General features: G+C 49.6%; 2 protein-coding genes across 5 annotated transcripts; one reads left to right on the forward strand and one right to left on the reverse strand.

Annotated features, from left to right (window-relative positions):
• The first annotated feature begins 12144 nt into the window (after window positions 1-12144).
• Tuba4a (tubulin alpha 4a) lies at window positions 12145-15935 on the forward strand. Of its 2 annotated transcripts, XM_038340347.1 has the most exons (5): window positions 12217-12266; window positions 12459-12677; window positions 14064-14286; window positions 14514-14662; window positions 14891-15935. In XM_038340347.1, exons 3-5 carry the CDS (start codon window positions 14106-14108, stop codon window positions 15860-15862), a joined length of 1302 nt encoding a protein of 433 aa, XP_038196275.1. In that variant the 5' UTR covers window positions 12217-12266; window positions 12459-12677; window positions 14064-14105; the 3' UTR covers window positions 15863-15935. The 2 variants fall into 2 exon arrangements, with proteins under 2 accessions (XP_038196274.1, XP_038196275.1); XM_038340346.1 differs by lacking the exon at window positions 12459-12677 and having other exon boundaries at window positions 12145-12266.
• A 1313-nt stretch (window positions 15936-17248) lies between these two features.
• Stk16 (serine/threonine kinase 16) lies at window positions 17249-20465 on the reverse strand. Of its 3 annotated transcripts, none has more exons than XM_038340350.1 (8): window positions 20248-20465; window positions 19904-20075; window positions 19153-19372; window positions 18748-18881; window positions 18479-18599; window positions 18258-18353; window positions 17772-17893; window positions 17249-17577 (listed from the first exon to the last, which is right to left on the reverse strand). In XM_038340350.1, exons 2-8 carry the CDS (start codon window positions 19987-19989, stop codon window positions 17523-17525), a joined length of 834 nt encoding a protein of 277 aa, XP_038196278.1. In that variant the 5' UTR covers window positions 19990-20075; window positions 20248-20465; the 3' UTR covers window positions 17249-17522. The 3 variants fall into 3 exon arrangements, with proteins under 3 accessions (XP_038196278.1, XP_038196277.1, XP_038196279.1); XM_038340349.1 differs by having other exon boundaries at window positions 17249-17661; window positions 20248-20463; XM_038340351.1 differs by lacking the exon at window positions 18258-18353 and having other exon boundaries at window positions 17249-17661.
• Window positions 20466-20471: the final 6 nt, after the last annotated feature.

Raw genomic sequence — 20471 nt, forward strand, 5'->3', positions numbered from 1 at the left:
GACAAGCCCGTAGGGCATCTTCTTAATTAGTGATTAATGTGGGAGGGTCCAGCCCATTGTGGGTGGGGTCCTGGGTTCTACAGGCTGAACAAGCCATGATAAGCAAGCCAGTAACACTCCTCCATGGCCTCTGCATCAGCTCCTGCCTCCAGGTTCCTGTTTGAGTTCCTTCTTGGCTTCCTATAATGTGGAAGTGTAACCAAATAAATCCTTTCCTCCCCAACTTTCTTTTTTCATTGCAGCAATAGAAACTTTTGATTAGGACACCTGGAAAGTGGGAACTTCAGTTGAGGGATTTCCCAGATGATGCTGGCCTGTGGCGACATCCCCAAGATAGTGTCATGATTGATGTAGAAGGACCCATCCCATTGCGGGTAGCACCATTCCCGGGCAGGTCGATCTAGGCTGTATAAAATAAGTTAGTGGAACATGAGCCAGAGAGCAGTATCCTCCATGGTTGCTGCTCCGAGGTTCTGCACTGACTTCCCTCAATGATGCATTGTGACCTGGGAGTGTAAAAAAAAATGAAATAAATCCTTCCCTCCCCAGGTTGTTTATGGTCATGGTGTAGTAACATTTGATCAGCTGCATTTAAGGTATTGTTTTATCTTGCCTGGGCATACTTTATACGAGCAGTTTCAGCCTGTGGATCACAACCCCTTTCGGGAGTCAAATATCAGATATCCTGCATATCAGATATTTACATTATAATTTGTAACAGTAACAAAATTGCAGTTATGAAGTAGCAATGAAGTAATTTTATGGTTGGGGGGTCAGCGCAACATGAGGAACTGTATGAAAGAGTTACAGCGTTAGAAAGGTTGAAAACCATGCTTTACACTGATTTGAAAAGGAATGTGGTGTGACTCCAGGATTTAGGCATTGTATACCATGATCTCTAGATCTGGAATTGAAAGCTCTTCAGCAATGCAATAGGTCTGGTGTACACTTGGGGACAAGGCTGTGGCAGTGATCACCATTCACGGTGGTCGCCAGGCCCACAAACACTGCTCGGGATCCATGTTTTCTAGGCTCACTTTCACTAAACTGGTGGTAAAGGACCCATCTTCTCCACTGACGGCTTTGTCACTGGGCATCTGCCTGTCTGGTTGGATCTCATGTTCCAGGAAGTAGAGCTCCCAATGGGCACCGTCTGGCTACACACTGGACTGCCCCAAGTGTATTGAGATGCACTCCCTTTGATAGGGCAGAGGGCAGCTTTGGAGAAACCTATACCTTGCCTGGACACAGGTCCAGTCCCTTTTCCTTCTGTGGTTCTCTAGTTGAATGTCAAGGGTCGTGGACTTTGCTCTCCTTTCTCGACTTCCTGTGTCTAAGCGTTAGTGGTAACATGGAGGGCCAACAGGGCACTGGCTGTTGGGGCTGCGCCAAAACTCTGGGGGAAACAGATGTGGGTAGATCTAAGAATCTAGGGCCTCAGTCAGTGACTAAGCACTCCGATGACAGACATGAGGTGACCCGACGGGTCTGGCAGAGTGTGATAGTAACCCATCTATGTTCAGAAAGAAATGGGGCACCAACGGTGAGGAAGGCAAGAAAAAAACGACAGCAAGCAGAGATGCCAACCCCAAATTTGGGATGAGAGTTCTTCCTGACAGAAGGAAGTGGATTCCACTGGAGGCGTGGTAACCAGTGTTCATTATATTATTCCTTGTACTTTTTTTTGCATTACTGTGTTTCATGGTTTTATTTGTTGATTCACCATTTCTGTTGAACTTAGGGCCTCACACAGGCTAAGCAAGTTCTCCATCACTCTAACTTTGTCCTTAAAAAAAGGTGTTTTGAGACAAGGTCACACTAAGTTGCCTAGACTGGTTTTGAACTCATGAGCTTCCTACTTCAGCCTCTCAAATAGCTGGAGTTACAGGCCTATACTACCAGGCCTGGATAGTATTTTGTAACATTTAATGAGGATGTTTTATTCATAAACCTAACACACCACTGGCTTTTAAAATATAAACTACAGACCCTGACTTATGATTTTTGGGTGAATGGAATTTATCTGGAGTGATCTGTATCTGAGACCCAGGGTATCTCTATCCCTCTTATATAAGAATCTTAACCTTTGTATTGCATCTTCCTTATTAGATGGAGGTGTTAAGAGCCCTCTCCTGGGATGAATGGCTATGACAGGTGGTTAAAAGAATACTTCAGAGCTGCCAATCCCATTGCCTTACATACACCCTGGGGTGCTTCATACATGTTGGAGGTCCCTACCAGTTTCTCAGCCTCCGGTGTTATGATTAAAAAAGACAAATGAGTCCATCTGTGAGCGATTGGGACGGTCAAAGACTCAAGTACTCCCCAGGTATGGAAGCGAGGGAGTCTGATTTGCCTCGCCCAGTGTCCGGCAAAGTCAGCCCCTCCTGAAGTTTCCCTGAGCCTATTCAGTCTCCATCCATGAAATCAGACACAGTCCTGGCCCTAGGAACCACGAGCCTACACAGGGTGTCTGGCTTCTCAGGGAACAATGCTCCATACTGTGTGGCTGCAGGTTTGGAACAAAGAACTCGCCTCTGGAGACATGTTTCTTCGCCTCAGCTTCCCGAGCTCCTGTTTCGGTAAACATGGTATAATCTCCTACCCAGAAGGCTTTTTTGTGCTGTTTGGTTCTCATTTAATAAACATGAGTTAGAGGACACACATGGCCTCACAGACTTCTCATACACAGCTCATCTTCACGGCAATCCCTTAAATAGCTGCCTCTCCCCACCACCACCACCACCCACACTTTACAGTGAAGGAAACTGACCCTTGGAAAGGTTAGGCGACCTCCTCAAGGTCATGAGCAAAAGCAGACATATTCTGAGCAGGGCCAGCCTGGCTCCAACCATGCCTTTAACTATTCTTCCGTCTTGCCTGGTGGAAAGACAGTTGAAGATATCAAATGTGCCTGGCCCGTGTACAACCCAGCCTAACAGCTCTAGCTGCATGGAGCCCTCCTTTCTCATTCTCTCTCTCCTGCTAATATGTAGCTGAAAGGAGAGGTCAAACAAAGGTGTGACAGACGAGCCAGCAAGTGACAGCTTATAGAAGGACATCTTTGACAGCCGAAAGAAGGGAACCAGAGCCCCAGAAGTCTACATCGGTAAATGGGTGCAAGTTTTTTTGAGGGGGTTGGTTTTTCAAGACAGGGTTTCACTGTAGCTTTGGAGCCTGTCCTGGAACTAGCTCTTGTAGACCAGGCTGGCCTCGAACTCACAGAGATCCACCTGTCTCTGCCTCCAGAGTGCTAGGATTAAAGGTGTTATGCCCAGATCACGGAGTCTCCCCAAAACCAACCAGGAGACCAAGTCCCGTGTGTAAAAGCAAAGAGCCTTTATTCCTACACAAGTTTGCAAACTTGGTCTCTCTGTGTGTCCAACATATTGGAATAATTGTAGAGCCCCAAGCTTAGTTAAAGTTGGGTTTTTATAGTAGTAAAGGTGGGGGTGAGGGATCTCTAAGGTTCAGGACCCCTGATCAGCTGACATTTGTCTAGGGGTGTCCTGGTGAATGTGTGCAGGCAGGTGATCCTATCTACAAGGGTTGGAAAGCTAGGAATTTCCTTTGGATGGTCTGCTCTTAGGTGGTATCTGGGTAATCTCAGTTTGTGGTCCTTCCTGCAACCAGCCAGGTATTGCATCAGGGTAAACTACTGAGACTCAGGCCTCCATTAAGCTTAGAAGCATGAGTCACCACTGCCTGCCTGGGTGCAGGTTTTAAAGGTTCAGCCAGAATGGAAAGTGTCTGCACTTTCTGCTCAGATTCTGGTGTCCTCCCTGATACTAGTCATCCTTGAATTTTTGAACAGCTCTGCTCCTGAGCCTAGGCTGTCCTACCTCTGGCCATTCCCTGTAATGCCCTGTACCAGCAAATACAAATGGAATCTCCTTCTAACCTAACAATACTTTACTACATGTTATAGCTCCATGAACATCTGGACTCCAAGTTTCCTTTAGCCCAGCCTTCTGGATATACTGGGTCACCCATCCCTGATTACCATACTGCCTGGCCAGAAATGTCTAAAGTCTGATGCTTGTGTGTACTGATATTTTGCTTGTAATCTAAGAAATAAAGCTTGTCTAAAGATAAGAGTGCAGAGCTAAGCTACTAGTTAGCCATAGAGCTGGACGGTGGTGGCATATACCTTTAATCCCAGCACTTGGGAGACAGAGTCAAATGAATCTCCAAGTTCAAGGCCATCCTGGGCTATCAAGAAACAGAGCTCACACAAAGGTGACCCCAGCATTTGGGATCATATGCTTTCATCTCAGCACTAGGGATGTGGAGACAAGAATGATATGGCTGGGCGGAGAGAGGGATAGAAGGCACGAGAGGACAGGAGCTCAATGCAGTCTGAGGGTGCAGTCTGAGGAGTCAGTCTGAGATGCAGTCTGAGGATTCATAGAGCTAGGATCACCCCTTCTGTCTGAGCATTGGTAGAACTAAGAACTCTCTAGTGGCTGGCCATTCTGCTTCTCTGATACTCAGCATTAACCCCTATATCTGACTCTGGGTTTTTAGTATTAAAAACTATTAGAATTCATGCTACACCCATGCATCTGTCACCGGGCCAAAAGATCAATCTGCAGTAAGAGACCTACTCCTGATCTACCCCTTCTGATGGCTCTCAGTGGGGAATGTAAAAAACACTGTGTCCCAGGAGAGTTGGCCTGCTGACTGTTACAGAAACAGCAAGCAAGTGCTCAAGAGGCCAGTCTGGGTCCAAACAGAGGAGCTGAGTGGGATGGGCAAAGGTGGAGCAAGTAACCACATACAGGTATCCAGGACAGGTCTGCTGCCAGTCACACAGTCCCATTCTCTGGATGACCCTCGCAGCCGGCAGAAGATGTTGAAATCAAGCCCCCAGAGTGACAGCACTTCCTTCTCCTGACCACAATGAGTGAGTGTGGGTGGGCCAACGATGCTATCTGCAGCAATCCAGAAATAATGAGTCCTCAAGCAAGTTTCTGTGTAGAAACTCAGAATGCCATGAAATATACGGAATCAGACTCTAACAAAGCCCATGTCTAAGACCTACAAGCACATAACTTCTTTGGCCCTGGGCTTCTCATCTGTCCAATGGGAGAGAAGAGTAATAAGAGTTTTTCAAAGGAGAAAAACTTACATAAATGCTTGGCCCAGAAGTGCTGCTGTTCTCTGCCAGCAAAGCAAGATGATGAGTTTGTTTGTGATTTTGAGCCTGTCCTGGAACTAGCTCTTGTAGACCAGGCTGGCCTCGAACTCATAGAGATCCACCTGCCTCTGCCTCCCGAGTGCTGGGATTAAAGGCCTGTGCCACCACTGCCCAGCTGTTTTGTCTATTTGGGATAAGGTCTCCTTGTATAGCCCTGACTGACCTTCCTGCCTCTACCCCCCGAGTGCTGGGGTTGTAGTCATGAGCACCAAACCTGGCTTTTGCTTTATAATTCATAATGAAGTTTTGCCCCTGTCTACTTTGATTCCCTCAGCAGCTTTGCAAAGGAGACAAGACGGTCCTCTCTCTCCCAGGTTGAAGAAGGAGAAAATGAAGCCTCTGGTGTCTCACACAAGGTCACAGGGGGGTTCATTAGTGGTGGAATTAAGATTCTTCTGAGACTTGAGCTCAGCTTCTTCTTGCACACGGCAGTGTTCACAGCCCCATAACCAATCCTATTTCTACTTTAAATTATATATGTGTGGCTATGTGCCTTCTTAAAAACACTCCCCATGTCCTTATCTCCTTCCTCCCCAGTCTCAATCCCGTGGCAAAATCACTTCCGTACGCTTCCCTCAACTCTCTTTGGCTTCAGCGTTCTCTTTCAACTAAACAAGAACCTCTGTTAAATCCATTTCCTCACCAACTGAATAGTGGCTGTAGAGAAACCAAGAGCCTCCCTTACCAATGGACCCAGTTTCCATGAACTCCGGCCCTGTGTGGGCATCACAGTGCATTTCTTCAGCTCATCCTCCAGGGAGAACCACAGCCAGGAACAGGGTGTCACTGAAACTAAAAGTCATTATCCTTAGTCCTGCCCAGGAAGTAGTGGCTAACGTGAAATTCTAGCAGCTGTGGCCAATCTGGGAAACTTGTTCTGAGACAGAGGCCTTTTCCAAGACCCTCTTACCACCCAGGTAAGGAACAGCCCAGAATCTCCAGATGGCTACCTACTATGTGGGTAGGGACCAAAGCCAGTTTTCTCTTTCTTCTGGTCTAATTGGCAAAGAGAGGAAACACTGGCTATGAAAATACCCAGGGTTGATGACAGAACCTCATGCTGGTCTACAAAGAAACCAGAACTTTAGGAATTATTAACCAGATGGACACACAATGGACTAAGAGGTCCTTTTAGGTCCCAAACTCACTTGTATAGCCATTAAACTTCTTCCCGACTTTGGACCTAGATGTCTCAGAATGGGTCTAGTCATTACCAATTCTACTATTTAAATGTCAGTTGGATGTCTCGCAAAACAGTTTAAAGATGCTGAGGGAAAAGACAAGACCTCCTGAGTAAATTGGGAATGTGGGGGGCAGGGGAGAGAGTAGAAGGGGAGAGGGGAGGAAGGAGGGGGAGTGGGAAAATATATAAATCAATAAAAACAAACAAACAAAGAAGATGCTGAGGGGTTTGGGTTTTGTTTTGTGTTGAGACGAGATCTTTTTTCTTTTCTTTCTTTTTGTTGTTTTTGAGACAGGATCTTTCTTGCTGTATCACCAAGGCTGTCCTGGAACTCAACATAACCAAATTTCCTCTCCTCCCTCAGCCTCCCCAGTCCTGGGGTTACAGATGTTACAGATGTGGCTGTAGTAGTCACTGTTGTTTACTCTTTTGCTTTCTTGTGGTTCCTGCCACCCAGCTCCCGAAAATCACACATGAAGGCTTATTCTTTCTTGTGAATGTCCAGCCTTAGCTTAGCTTATTTCTAGCCAGCTTTTTTCTTAAATTATTCTTTTTCCTCTGGGATTTTACCTTTCTCTATTTCTGTATATCTTTTCTTTTCTCCTTATTTCGTGTCTGGCTTTGTGACTGGTGGGGGGGGGGGCTAGCCCCCAGTGTTCTCCTCTCTTCCTTTTCTTGTTCCTTCCTCCTCTTAAGAAGCCTAGTTACACATGGTTCCTCCATACCACTTCCTATCAGCTAGTTGCTAACGCAGCCTCCTGACCACAGGTTAACTTTATTTAATCAAACAAATGTAACATGTTTTTGCATCATTAAGCAAATATTTCACAGTATAAACAAATGTAACACATCTTAAATTAATCTTCCACAACAGTGTGCCACCGTGCTTAGCCCAAAATGGAATTTTTAAAAACATATAATGTTATCTAAGTTATAAAATAAGAGACAGTCAATATTGGCAATTCCTTTAACAAATACCATTGGGCAGTCACTATATGCTAAAACACTGGCCTGGGTGTAAGGGGTCCCGTAGAGAAAACAAGAAGTCTTTTCAAGGAGCTTGGACATTTTTTCTTGGGGGAGACAGACAATAAACATAAAACTCAAAGGGTCAACAAGATGGCTCAGCAGATAAAAGCACTTGCAGAACAAACCTGATGACCTGAGTTTGGATCCCTGGATCCCACCATGGAAGGAGAAAACCAAATCCTGGAAGTTGTCTTGTGATCAACATATTCATCATGGCACATGTGTGCCCACGCTCACACCACTTACAATAATAGTAGTAGTAGTAGTAATAATAATAATAATAATAAATATAAATCAGCACACAAGGTATAGAAAGAGATGAGAGACTACTGCTTGAGTTGAAAAGGAATAGAATAGGAAGATACTATTACAGCACATGTGTTTGGAAGGCTAAGGCAGGTGGAAATCTGTGAGTTCAAGGCCAGCCTGGTCCACATAGTGAATTCAAGGTCAGCCAAAGCTATGTAGTGAGATCCTTTCTTAAAATATATATATACAATTGAGAGACCTGGCTACAGCAGAACCTGGAAAGAGCCTTCTAGCAGAATGGCCAAGCGAGGCTGGCTAGGCAGTAACAAGCCTGGTGTGTCCAAGGAAGGCGGCAGAGAAAAACAAGGGCAAGACCAGCTCCTAGAGTGGGAAAGGCCTCAAAGTCTCTCCTTGAGGCCCAGTGGCCAGCAGGTTTGTGTTTGGGGGCAGGTTTGTTTTGGAGAGATCACAACAGTGTGAGGAATGTATTATAGGGTCTCAAAGTGGACCACACGCTGGCTGGGAGGAGACTTCAGGCTTTCAGGGAAGAGCAGAGCATGGCTTGGACTAACTGTGCAGAAGGAGGACAGTGAAACTAGTCGCCCACTAAGGCAGGGCACAGTAGCCCTCCTACAGCCTTGCGTGTCCTGTCCTGATTGCTCAAACCAAGCGGTGAATCTGGATCACTCGAGATCTTCGCCTTCCTCCGGAAGTTGGCCGTGGAATGGGCTCGTGAGACCTGAGGATGTCTACTAATGTGTACCTCCCCACCCCTTCCCTTTCCATTTTTCTTGTAGAGGGTTTGCTTTAAGAGAAGGTTTTCCTCTTGGATGAAAAGAGCTATAAGAGCCGGGCGGTGGTGGCGCACGCCTTTAATCCCAGCACTCGGGAGGCAGAGGCAGGTGGATCTCTGTGAGTTCGAGGCCAGCCTGGTCTACAAGAGCTAGTTCCAGGACAGGCTCCAAAGCTACAGAGAAACCCTGTCTCAAAAAACAAAAACAACAACAAAAAAAAGAGCTATAAGAAACCTTTCTCCTTCCCTGCCTTAATACAATGTCATATGAGGCCATGATACTTGGAGCTGCAGCAGCCATTTTGTGACCATGTGGGAAGATGTCATCAACCTACTGAGGGTGCCAGAGGAGAAAGCTGGTGCTACTGGAGTTCTTGGTGACACTTTTGACTTAACCCTGGATCGGCCCTACTCTGACTTCTAACAGGGTAATGAATATCTGCATTGTTTAAGCCTTAATTAGACATGCATTCCAATATTTGCAGCCCCCCCCCCAATTCTAATGAAAGAGCTGGAAGGAAGGCCAGGTATGGTTGCAAACACCTGTATTCCCAGACACTCTGTCTCACAAAAAAAAAGAGTCAAAAAGAGACAGCCAGAGATGGAGGGGGGAGTAATTTTTTTTCTTCTCCATTGTGTGAGCAGGCAATGTAATTCTAGTCTTTCTGTAAACCCCTAGAAATGTTACAATACTTAGACAGCAAACATTCAACAGTCCCCAAATAGAAATAATATAGTGAAAATCCTTGCTGGTTGTGATGGTGCACACCTGGAATACTGGTACTCAGGAGGCTGAGGCTGGAGGATCATGAGTTCAAGGTCAGTCTGGGCTACACAGGAGATCCTGTCTCCTCATAATAATAATAATAATAACAATAACAATGTAAGTAGGTCATAGAGTAACATAGTCACAGGCTCCAGGGGTTGGAAAGTGGTTATGAGGGAGGGTGTTATTTTGCCTACCACAGTTGTTAAATGTGAACACAGGTCTGGAAAGAACTCCCAGCACTAAGGTAGATTTGACACCTGGGATTTCATATGACTGCAGAAAAGCATTAGCAGAGGAGACAGGTCTCATTGTAAGGCTGACCCTCATCTGGAACCTGGGACTCTGGTTCTCAGTGTTCACAGTCAACTGTGGGTGGATATGGATAGATCGCTGTACACAGGCTGCATAAGCAATATGGTTTGTGCCGATTACCAAAATCTTAGGATCATAGTGGAAAGTATTGCTAGGCAGAGGTGCTTATGGGGCAAGCCTCTGGGAAAGTCTCAGCTACTGAGTCTCCTGTGGGTTTCCATGGTTACTGCATCCCTGAAGCTTGGGATGGAAACCTGACCGAGTCAAGTGAATGAAGAAAGACAGACACATAAACAGAAAAGCTAGGGTCAGGTGGACTGTGAGCACTCTGATGGAGACCACTATTGAAAACCTAGAACCTCAGCACATTTACTGTGTAGCATGGGGAGAGGAGTTAGTCTGTGTAAGGGAGCACTCTCAACTTATAAGCATCTGTTGAAGCTGCAGTTGCTAGTTTGTGCATACACTGACCAATGGTTCATGCGCATTTATGCTTGCACCAGAGGAAAGTTTTGCCATTCTGAGCCTGACTGAAGGAGGTTTTGGTGCTTTCCTATGGGTCTAGGGTTTTGGTTCTTGACATGGTGTACCCACAACAGAAATGCACATGCACTCAGGGTGCCATTCACTCCTTACACGCTCACTCGGGACTGCACTGGCTCCTCACACATGAACAGAAACATTGCAGGGAAATGTTAATGGTCTTTAGGTTGAAGGAAGAGAATGCTGTGCATGAACCCTGAGTGTAGAAAGCAAGAGGAGACTTCCCCAGACTCCACCTGTGTCTTTCCCCTTCTGACTCAGTGCCCATTATTTCGACATAACTGCAACCAGCCTTAGCCATGAGCACAATTACGTGAAAAATCTGTGAGTCTTCTAAGAGTCTAGAGACTCTTCTAACATGGAGGGCACTGCAACCCAAAATTCCACATCTTTTCATATGCTAACACCATGAAGTCTAAATAAAACCTTTCTCCTTTTGTTTGCTTGCTTGCTTTTTGCAGTACTGGGGACCAAACCTAGGGCCTTGCACATGTTAAGCAAGCACTCTACCACTAGTCTATACCCCCAGCAGAATGAAGTATTCCTGAGAGGGACTTTGACATCTCAACTGTTCAGTTGCAACTCCCTTAGGGCCCCACCCATCTCTGAAATGTTAACAGTTCATTGAATGAATGCATGCTTAGCAAATGTTCGAAGTACCCATACTAAGAACCAGGAACTCCAAAAACTAACTAACAAACAAAAAACCCGAATGATGCAACATAGCCCTTGCCTTCAGGGATGTAAGACAGGTTCACGAACAACTAAGACAAGTGTGAATAGAAGCTGTGAGAATTGAGGTGGTTCTTTTTTTTTTTTTTTTTTCCGAGACAGGGTTTACCTGTAGTTTCTAGAGCCTGTCCTGGAACTAGCTCTTGTAGACCAGGCTGGCCTCGAACTCAGAGATCCGCCTGCCTCTGCCTCCCGAGTGCTGGGATTAAAGGCGTGCGCCACCACCGCCCGGCAGAGGTGGTTCTTTATACACTGTTCTGCTGGGTGTGTACACAGGCCTGCTGTTTGCTACTCTGTTAAAAGAAAGTTACCATCTCTGTGTATTTTGTGGCATTGTGCTAAGTTGTCGAACAGCCCTTTCCCTAAGAGGAAGAAAAGCCGGCGAATCTTTTCAAAGTGACGACTAGCCTGGGAGTTTCTTAAGGTCATTACAACCAGTACCTGGGTGCTGCCTGATGGATTTTCTTGGTGAGAATAATGTTAAGTCTAAGAAAGCAGAAAGAACTTTAAGAAAGGCCTGTCCTCGTACAAAATGAAAATAAGACGTAAAAAGGAGGAATCTCTTCGGCTGTTTAACGCCAAGAACTCAGTGAAGCCAAGTCATTTGCCCAAGGTTGCAAAAGGCTGCCGGGCTTCCGTTCTGGGAGCTCTGGGTTCTGTGCTCTACCGCAGCAGGCAGGCGGTCGTGGCGAGAGCTCACTAATAGTGACGGCGCTGATGACGGAGCCACTGACTGGCGGGTGGCCGGTGAGAGGTGGCAGATTCTCACGTCGGCCCTCATAGATTGGCCGCGAGACTCGGCGCTGCCGCACAGTTTACGGGTTCGGCAGGCACCCTGGGGCTCAGGCTCTGTAGTTCTCGGTCCTCGGCCTCCCACAGGTGTGGGCGAAAGCCTGCCATCTCGGCCGGGGACCAGCAGGCGGCGGTCTGCTCTAAGGGGGTCTCGGGCGACCAGCCCCAGCAACCCAGCCCGCCCGAAGCTCCCGGGAGGCGACACTGGGAGGACAGCGGAGAAGGCCAGGGACAGCCGCTTCTGAAAGATTGTTTGAACCTCAATCTCCCTAAATCGGAGCACCTGCACTATGGGCGTCCGCTTGACGCAGGTGCAGTTGAAACACGCCCTGTCACCGCACCCTGCGTCCCTGCTTCGGACCTTCGGAATCCGGGGCGTCGGCTCAAAACTAGGAACGAAAATGGGCCGCTGCTTCTAACCCAAACCCGACAGGTGAGGGAATCCGGCTCGACAGGGGGAGGGGATCAGATTTGGCTTCAAAGATCGTGGCCACCTACCCTGACAGGGGTGTGGTCTTTAGACCGCCCCGCCCCATGGTGGGCGGACTGAGCGCGCGGGTCCCGCCTTCTGCTTATAAGAGTGGTGCGGCACTGCAGCTCCGCAGATCTCACCGAGACCCGTGACCCCGACTCTACGTGAGACGCACAACCCAGACTCATCATGGTGAGTGAGGCCCCATCGGAATCTCTCTGGTCCTGTAAATGCCCCGCTCCTTTGGGGGAACTCCCATTAGAGATGCTGGGGGCCCTTCACTTAGCATTCCGAGTCTCCGGGAGATGCAAGAGTTTTGCACTCCCCCCTCCCCCCCCACTCCTCCTGCTGACTTTGGCCTAGTGTGTTGTCCACCTTCTTCAGAGTCTGGGGACCGGGAAAGGATGCTTCACTAGCAGAGAGGACCCCTGCTGTAGTGCCCTCCTGCCGTACTAAGCGTCTTTACCCCAACCCTCCTGAGAGGAGTCACGCGGTCCTGCGCCGAGTCCTCTCCTCAGGCGACGGAAGACCTGCTTGGTTGCCCCCACCACCCATCTCCATCCCCTGAGTCCCTGGAACTGACCGAACACGTGCTTGGCACCGGTTGGTAGAAAGGGTTACTTAGTACCGCACCCCGTCTTCCTCTGTGTGCCTCCTTCCCCCTTACACCCCCATACGTGACTCAGCACCCCCTTCTGAGCCAGGAGAGGTGGCGGGAATGGGGTTTGGCCTCGGGAGGCCAGCGGGCCCCTCCTACGGGAGCGCGGGTGCTCGAAGGACGGGCAGAGACAGCTGGCGCTGATCGACAGCCCGGGCCGAGGCCAGGTTGGCGGGGGAGGGGAAAGAGGTGTATGTAGGGGGTTGTATTTATAGCCCCGGAGCGGGGGCAGAAACCCAATCCCGGCTTTCGGCTGGGAAGTAACTGGAAAGACTCCAGTAGGAGAGCAAGACGTAGGGCCCAGGTACAGATGGCTCTCCCCTTGCCTGGTGCGTGAGGCAAGGCGGGTTTCCTCAGGGACCTCCTAGCAGGTTCCGCTTCCTTTTCTGGGTACTTAGAAATTGCAAACACCCCCCCCCTCACCCCAGCCATTTGGTTGTGCGAAGGGTGCTGCAGGGGTTAAATTATGGACTGCTTGACCGAAGCCTCGGGGCTGTCTGCACCAGTATACCTGTATTGCCTGTACCTGCCGTCAGCGCTTACCCGCATTATTGCTGCTATTTCCGTGCGGGCTGAGGCGGCGGATGGAGGTGGTGAAGCCATGAAGCCATGCAGAGTGTGGGGGTGGAGGTGGGGAGAGGAGCCAGATGGAATTGATTCCCCAAGGCCAGATGGGATTTAAAGGTGGTGGGGGTTACCGCATTCTGATGGCCGAAATGGTCAGTTGATACCAGATGGAAGGTTGAGACACTTTGCCTAAAGGAAAGAAGGGCAGAGGGTTGTGAGAAATTTTAGTTCATCTTCAAGACAAAGGTTTACCAAATAGGAGGGTGCTATCTGTAAACTGTAAAACATATTTTAGAAACTGCATGAACTGGAAGCAGCTGGAAAGCCTCTCTCTGTGTGTCTCTGTCTCTGTCTCTGTCTCTCTCTCTCTCTCTCTCTCTCTCACACACACACACACACACACACACACACACACACACACACACCACACAAGCTGCAGCCCTGCCTATCATGTGTGCATGCCCTCTCTGTCCTCTCTGGTTGTCCTGTGGATGGAACAGGATTATACAGCTCTCACTTAATAAATTCTCTCCCGATAAGTAGGCTAAGGGGTCGGTCTCTCCTACTGGATGCCTCCAATCTGGGGAGTCCTGTGCTGAGGAGACTGGAGAGGCTGCCAGCTGCTTCTGACCTCTGTCAGCTCCAACCTTACCGCACTTGTACTGAGTAACCTTAGCTAATAGGTGACTGGGTGGGAGAGACCCTTGGGAAGTGAGGAGTTGTGGATGTGGCGCTTACGCTGTGACCTTCTCTGTATCCCTCAGCGTGAGTGCATTTCAGTCCATGTGGGGCAGGCAGGTGTCCAGATGGGCAATGCCTGCTGGGAGCTCTACTGTCTGGAGCATGGGATTCAGCCTGATGGGCAGATGCCCAGCGATAAGACCATTGGTGGAGGGGACGATTCCTTCACCACCTTCTTCTGTGAAACTGGAGCCGGAAAACATGTGCCTCGGGCAGTCTTTGTGGATCTGGAGCCGACTGTGATTGGTGAGTGGGGGGTGGGGGGGCGGGGGGGGGACGGGACACTTCTGAGGAAGAGTGTCTAGACTGGGTTTCTGTGATCTTGGAGCCCCTTGACTTTATTTGCTGATGAAGATGGATGCTGACCCCAGGCTGGTTTTTGCATGTATCTGGCTTTAGCTGCCACTCTGAGGGTCTCTGCTTAGCACAGCCTTGTGGTTTGGGGCTCAGCAACGTGGTGTATGGTCTTTCAGATGAGATCCGAAATGGCCCATACCGCCAGCTCTTCCACCCAGAGCAGCTTATCACTGGGAAGGAAGATGCGGCCAACAACTATGCCCGTGGTCACTACACCATTGGCAAGGAGATCATCGACCCAGTGCTGGACCGGATCCGCAAACTGGTGAGACTATAGCTTGGCAGGGAGGGAACTTTGGACTCAAATGTTCAGGAAGTTTTCAGATCCGTTTCCAGGATCATCTCCAGCTGCATGTGTTTTAGAATTTGATGCTGGTTGGGGGCTATTCAGTCTTTGCCCTAACTTCTGAGATACTTTAGGCTTCATAAAACTAGAAGAAAATTTCTTGGGCCTCTCACCTACCTATATTGCGTTTTCTTCCTTGCCTTTCAGTCTGATCAGTGCACAGGACTTCAGGGCTTCCTAGTATTTCACAGTTTTGGAGGGGGCACCGGCTCTGGCTTCACCTCCCTGCTGATGGAGCGACTTTCTGTTGACTATGGCAAGAAATCCAAGCTGGAGTTCTCCATCTACCCAGCTCCACAAGTGTCCACAGCTGTGGTAGAGCCCTATAACTCCATCCTGACCACCCACACCACCTTGGAGCACTCAGACTGTGCCTTCATGGTGGACAATGAGGCTATCTATGACATCTGCCGCCGTAACCTGGATATCGAGCGTCCAACCTATACCAACCTCAACCGTCTCATCAGCCAAATTGTCTCCTCCATCACAGCTTCCTTGCGCTTTGATGGGGCCCTCAATGTGGACCTGACAGAGTTCCAGACCAACCTGGTACCCTACCCTCGAATCCACTTCCCCCTGGCCACCTATGCACCCGTCATCTCTGCAGAGAAGGCCTACCATGAGCAGCTGTCAGTGGCAGAGATCACCAATGCCTGCTTTGAGCCCGCCAACCAGATGGTGAAGTGTGACCCTCGGCATGGCAAGTACATGGCCTGCTGCCTGCTGTACCGTGGAGACGTGGTGCCCAAGGATGTGAACGCTGCTATCGCTGCCATCAAGACCAAGCGCAGCATCCAGTTTGTGGACTGGTGCCCCACAGGCTTCAAGGTTGGTATCAACTACCAGCCACCTACCGTGGTGCCTGGGGGTGACCTGGCCAAGGTGCAGCGTGCAGTGTGCATGTTGAGCAACACCACTGCCATTGCTGAGGCCTGGGCCCGCCTGGACCACAAGTTTGACTTGATGTATGCCAAGAGGGCTTTTGTACACTGGTATGTAGGTGAGGGCATGGAGGAGGGCGAGTTCTCTGAGGCTCGAGAGGATATGGCTGCCCTGGAAAAGGATTATGAGGAAGTAGGCATCGACTCCTATGAGGATGAGGATGAGGGAGAAGAATAGACAGCCACTTGGAGCCTCTTTTCATTGTGTTTATTGCAAAATCCTTTCGAAATAAAGTCTCCTTGGCACGGTTTCTTGTCCCCTATGTGACTGCTTGAGCTTCTGCTGTGGCTGTTACTTCCCGCTGTTTGCCACCCGCCCTTGACCTTTTACCCTTACATGGCTCAAGGTGAGCCCCGTATTGAGACCCAGAAAGAGTGAACCTAAGGACATTGATGTTAGGTCCTACGGACACCCAGGATAGGAAGGAAAGGAGGACGGACCAAATCCTGGACCTGTCTGTCTAGCTACAAACTATTGCAAGTTCCAAGTCTTCACTTTTCCAAATAGGAAATGACGTCTGGTAGTTTGTGTTGGAAGGTTGGACTGCTTTTGCTCTTGCTGCCGCTTCACTCAACAGCTTTAGAAGCAAGGCTTGGCCCAAGCTTTGTTGTACACTGAGGGTTTGGGAATGGGGGCTGGGCGGGCCCAAAGTTCCTGGGCATGAAGCCACCTCACAGACTTGGGGGATGGGCGGGAACAAGGGCAATCTCCTGGTTGTTTGTGCCATTCACCTCCAGCAGCTTTGCATAGCTTGCTGTCTGTCTTGCTTTCTGGGGCGGGAGCTATGCTATTAAAAGTCAGGACGTCTCCCTTCTGTTTGTGTTCTTTTGGCCTCAGCCTCTGCTCAGGGTGGAAGCCTGCCTGGTCCCTAGGGAAAAATTATACTTCACTAATAGGCACCCTAGGACTCAGGTTGACGTCAGCATATAGGGGTGGCCATGGCTTGGGGGAGGAAGCTTCAAAATCTCCAGAAGAGCCAACCCTGCCCTTGCCCTTCCCTCCCTGGTGATTCAGGGACGCAGTGCCCTTCCCTAAGGAACTGGTTTAAAGCCCAGCTAAGGCAGGGTGCCTGTTTACTCAGCAGACGGGGCAGGAAGTGCCTGCTGGATACTGCACAGGCCACCAGCCTCATCAATTATTAACTATGTGCGAGCTAGAATAGTCAGGGGGCTGGAAAAATGGACACCAGTGCCACTCCCTTGTCCTCAGCTGAGGAAAGGAGACCTGGTGTGCTTCCACCCAGAGGTCATGGACTTGGCAAACCTGCCGTGCTGGACTGGTCTAAGCTACCCACCTCTGGAATGAATGACAGAACTAGTTGAGTGTGCTTTCAAGGGGACCCTGGTCCCGCTTCTTGGCACAGGCAGAAACTAGCTCAAACTGGAGACTCTTCTGGTTTTGACTAAGGCGAGCTTAAAGACCCCTCTGCTGCCAGAGCAGCCAAATCTCAAGAAGCACATCTGCCTCGACCATCACACCAGTCCCCTTCCAGGCTATTCCCTTGGAAACAGCAGCCAGACAGTTCGTTGCTCCTTCCCTCCAGACACATTGACCTAAAAGACACATGGTCTTTTCACTTTATTCTGTTTATGTATTCTCCTGCCCCAGATTTGGAGGCAGAACATGATGTGTGCCCAGCAGTCCAGCTTTGAGCCCTATTTTGTTTCAGTTTCCCCCAACTCACCCTAGGCTCCTTGCCCAGGTATTGGGATCAGAGAGCAGAACACACAAGGGCCCACCTTCCTTGCCCGTAGCTATAAAAGCCATCCTGGGTAGAATGGAAGGAGTTCCAGTAAGATGAAGTCTTCAAGGTTGTCTTCCCAACCTGCCCGTTTCATCAGATTTGGGTGGTGTGCTGGCCAGGAGCCGGTGGCTGCAATGCCTCCAACTGACTGAGGAGAACAGGAATGTGAGGGCGCTGCTGAGGGTCCACAGTCATCATAGAGGCCAAAAGCTGTCGCAATGCTGAAGAATGCCTGTGGGGGGTGGAGGTAGAGGACTGGAGGACTCCTACAATTGCTAAGGTTCCAACTTGGCTGGCTCTAGGCAAGAGTCTACAGTGCTTGGCGTCCCTCTTGCTGCTCACCTAGGGCTTTGTGGGATGTTGAGTTCATTCTGCACAGCAAGGGCCACACTGTCACCCTTCTGGAACACCATATCATAAGGGCCTTCCCCAAACATCATGGCATAAAGCACACAGCCTAGGGACTGAGCATAACTTGGTTAGTTACTGGAAAGGGGAAAATGGTATCCTATTTATTGCTACGGTAAAAGAAGACCATGTAAGCTAAAAATATGCCAACCTCACCCAGAGGAACTGTGTTAGCAGGAGGCTTCGCCAGCCCCTGCTTAACTACTGCCTCCAGCCACAGTTCACCCACTTCAGCCAGAGATGACACCACTTCCTGAGGACAGTACCAGTGACGGTTCCCAGGAAGGAAGTAGAGATAATGCAGACATACTGTGGTTCTGGAGATCCATGCAACAGAAACCAATTATCGCCTTCCTTTTCCTCCATAGTAGTGCAGAGCATACCCTTCTCCTCCCAGGTTCCCAGCCACATGCTCCTCACCCAGACATCAGTCCGCTCATCGATGACACAGTGGCTCTGTACAGAGAAAAGCTCAGGTGCCCGGTAGGAGATGGTGCACCGCTGGGCCGCCCAGTCCTGGAACAGTGCACCCAGTGCTCAAAAGTGGAGCACAAGCCATAACATGTGACTCAGTTGGTGCATGCATCAGAATGAGTTGGGGATGGGAAGGAGATGGCCAAAGAACCTGGAGATTCTCTTACCTGTAGAGTTAAGGCCTGGCGTGAGCCCTCCACCTGGATGCATGCTTGATTCATAGAACCCAAGTCCATTAAAACTGGCTGCCCCTCATCACCAAGCAAAATATTGGTGGGCTTCAGGTCCCTGGAGGGAAGGGAAAATGACCCAAGGATATCCGGTATGGGGAAGCTGGAATTCCAGGGAGCACCATGGGGAAAGTGCAGGGATACCCCAATTCTCTTGGCACAGCTCTTCTCCCCTTGGTGCCATAAGTGCATAGGGTCCCACTGACCTGTGTGCATAGCCTCTGGCATGAATGGCCTCAAGGCCTCTGCAGATACCCAGCAACAACACAAGGATTTGGTCCTCAGTCAGGAAGTTGCCTTGGTCCTTCAGCCTTTCTATTTCATTCCACAGTGTACCTCTCTACAACACAAATTTTCCTGGGTTGAGATGTCTTTGAAGGCTCTACTACCTGGGACTCACTTCTGCTCTGTATTAAAGTCTATTAACCTTTTGCCACATACACCTGTTACTGATCATCTGGGGCTTTGTGGGATGTCGAATAGCCCCAAATTTAAAATGGCCCAAACCAGGACATGTGTTCCTAGCATATTTATGTTTGACTACCCACAGAGCCCTGGGTAGAGCCGTGCAATCGGTTACAATCCCTTCTGTAATCACCAGCCTTTCTGACCTTGAAGAAGGGTAGCAGCAGCCAGGCCTCGTGCTTAGCACCCCGTTCTTTCAGACAGTAAGCCACGAGGCGAAGGATGTTAGGATGCTGGAAGAGGCGATGCATGTCCGCCTCTCGCTGGGCCTCTTCCTGGTCCTGCTGCTCATGACACAGGATCCGCTTCAGGGCGTAGAAGTGTCCGTCATGTAACCCCTCCACTAGGTCCACATAGCTGAACCCACTGTGGGCCAAAGGGGTCAGTGAAGGACCATCTCCCACACGGCGTGGACCCAGAGGAATTCCCTTAGGGAGGGGTGCCTCGCACACGGAGTAGAGACCCTCCCAACATGTGGCTCGCATACAGTTTCAAGACTCAGGATTTGAGCTCCTCAAGAGCATGGACACAGAAATCCCTGCGGTTCTATGGTCGGAGCACAAGATATTCAATTACTATCAAGGACCAACCAACATTTATCGAGCGCTTATGAGACAGGCACTGGGTGACATATTTTAAAAAATATACTATCCCAGTTCTCCCAAGTTCCTCGGTGAGTCATTATAATCATCTCCATTAAGAAGATGAAGAAACCACAGTTTACTTAAGGTCACACAAGGTGGATCCAGGAGGCCAGGGTCCAGATTCCACTTTCCTGACCCATTCAGCGAAGTCGGGTGAGGTAGAATCTAAGGCTAACACTCTTATGTCTCTATCACGTGCTGGCCATTGTCCCTAAATGACCTGGGACTAGCTAAGTGACTTCCAAACACTCACCCCTCCCCCAATTTCTGGATGAAGAGGTAACGCTTATTGTCAATGATGACAGTTCCCCGGGAGCAGACACACAGTGCGTGGCCCATGTCTCAGTCATTCTCTTCAAGGATGGTCTGTCTTCCAGGGAGAGTGGGCTCTTCCAGGCGATGGGCTGGGGGTCCAGCGGAGCATGCTGGAATGAAAACAGCAGGTCGAGGGTCAAAAACAATTCTGAGAGCCACTGAGGTACCAATACGGAGAGCTCAGGTCCAGATTCGCGTCTAAAGAAAACAGGCCCCGGCGACTCCAGCGCTAAGAAGGCTGAGTTCTGGCGCTTCAGAGCGTCAAGCCACGCTGCGTCTTACCAGGCCGCTTCCTCCAACCCCGGCACACCTTCGGCCAGGTCCTGCTCTCACTCCCGTCGGGCATGGGGTGGCTGCTCAGGAGGTGCGGGACTCGAGCCCACCTCTGGCTGAGCCCAACCTCCGAAGCCCGGGACCGAGCCCAGGATCTGCCAGTACAGACTCTTCACTGACCTGGCTCGGGCCTGAGCAAAGAGCCAGGGACCGGAAGCCACGGTGACATCATC

The sequence above is a fragment of the Arvicola amphibius genome, chromosome 8 (genome assembly GCF_903992535.2).
Source record: "Arvicola amphibius chromosome 8, mArvAmp1.2, whole genome shotgun sequence".
NCBI classification, from domain to species: domain Eukaryota; kingdom Metazoa; phylum Chordata; class Mammalia; order Rodentia; family Cricetidae; genus Arvicola; species Arvicola amphibius.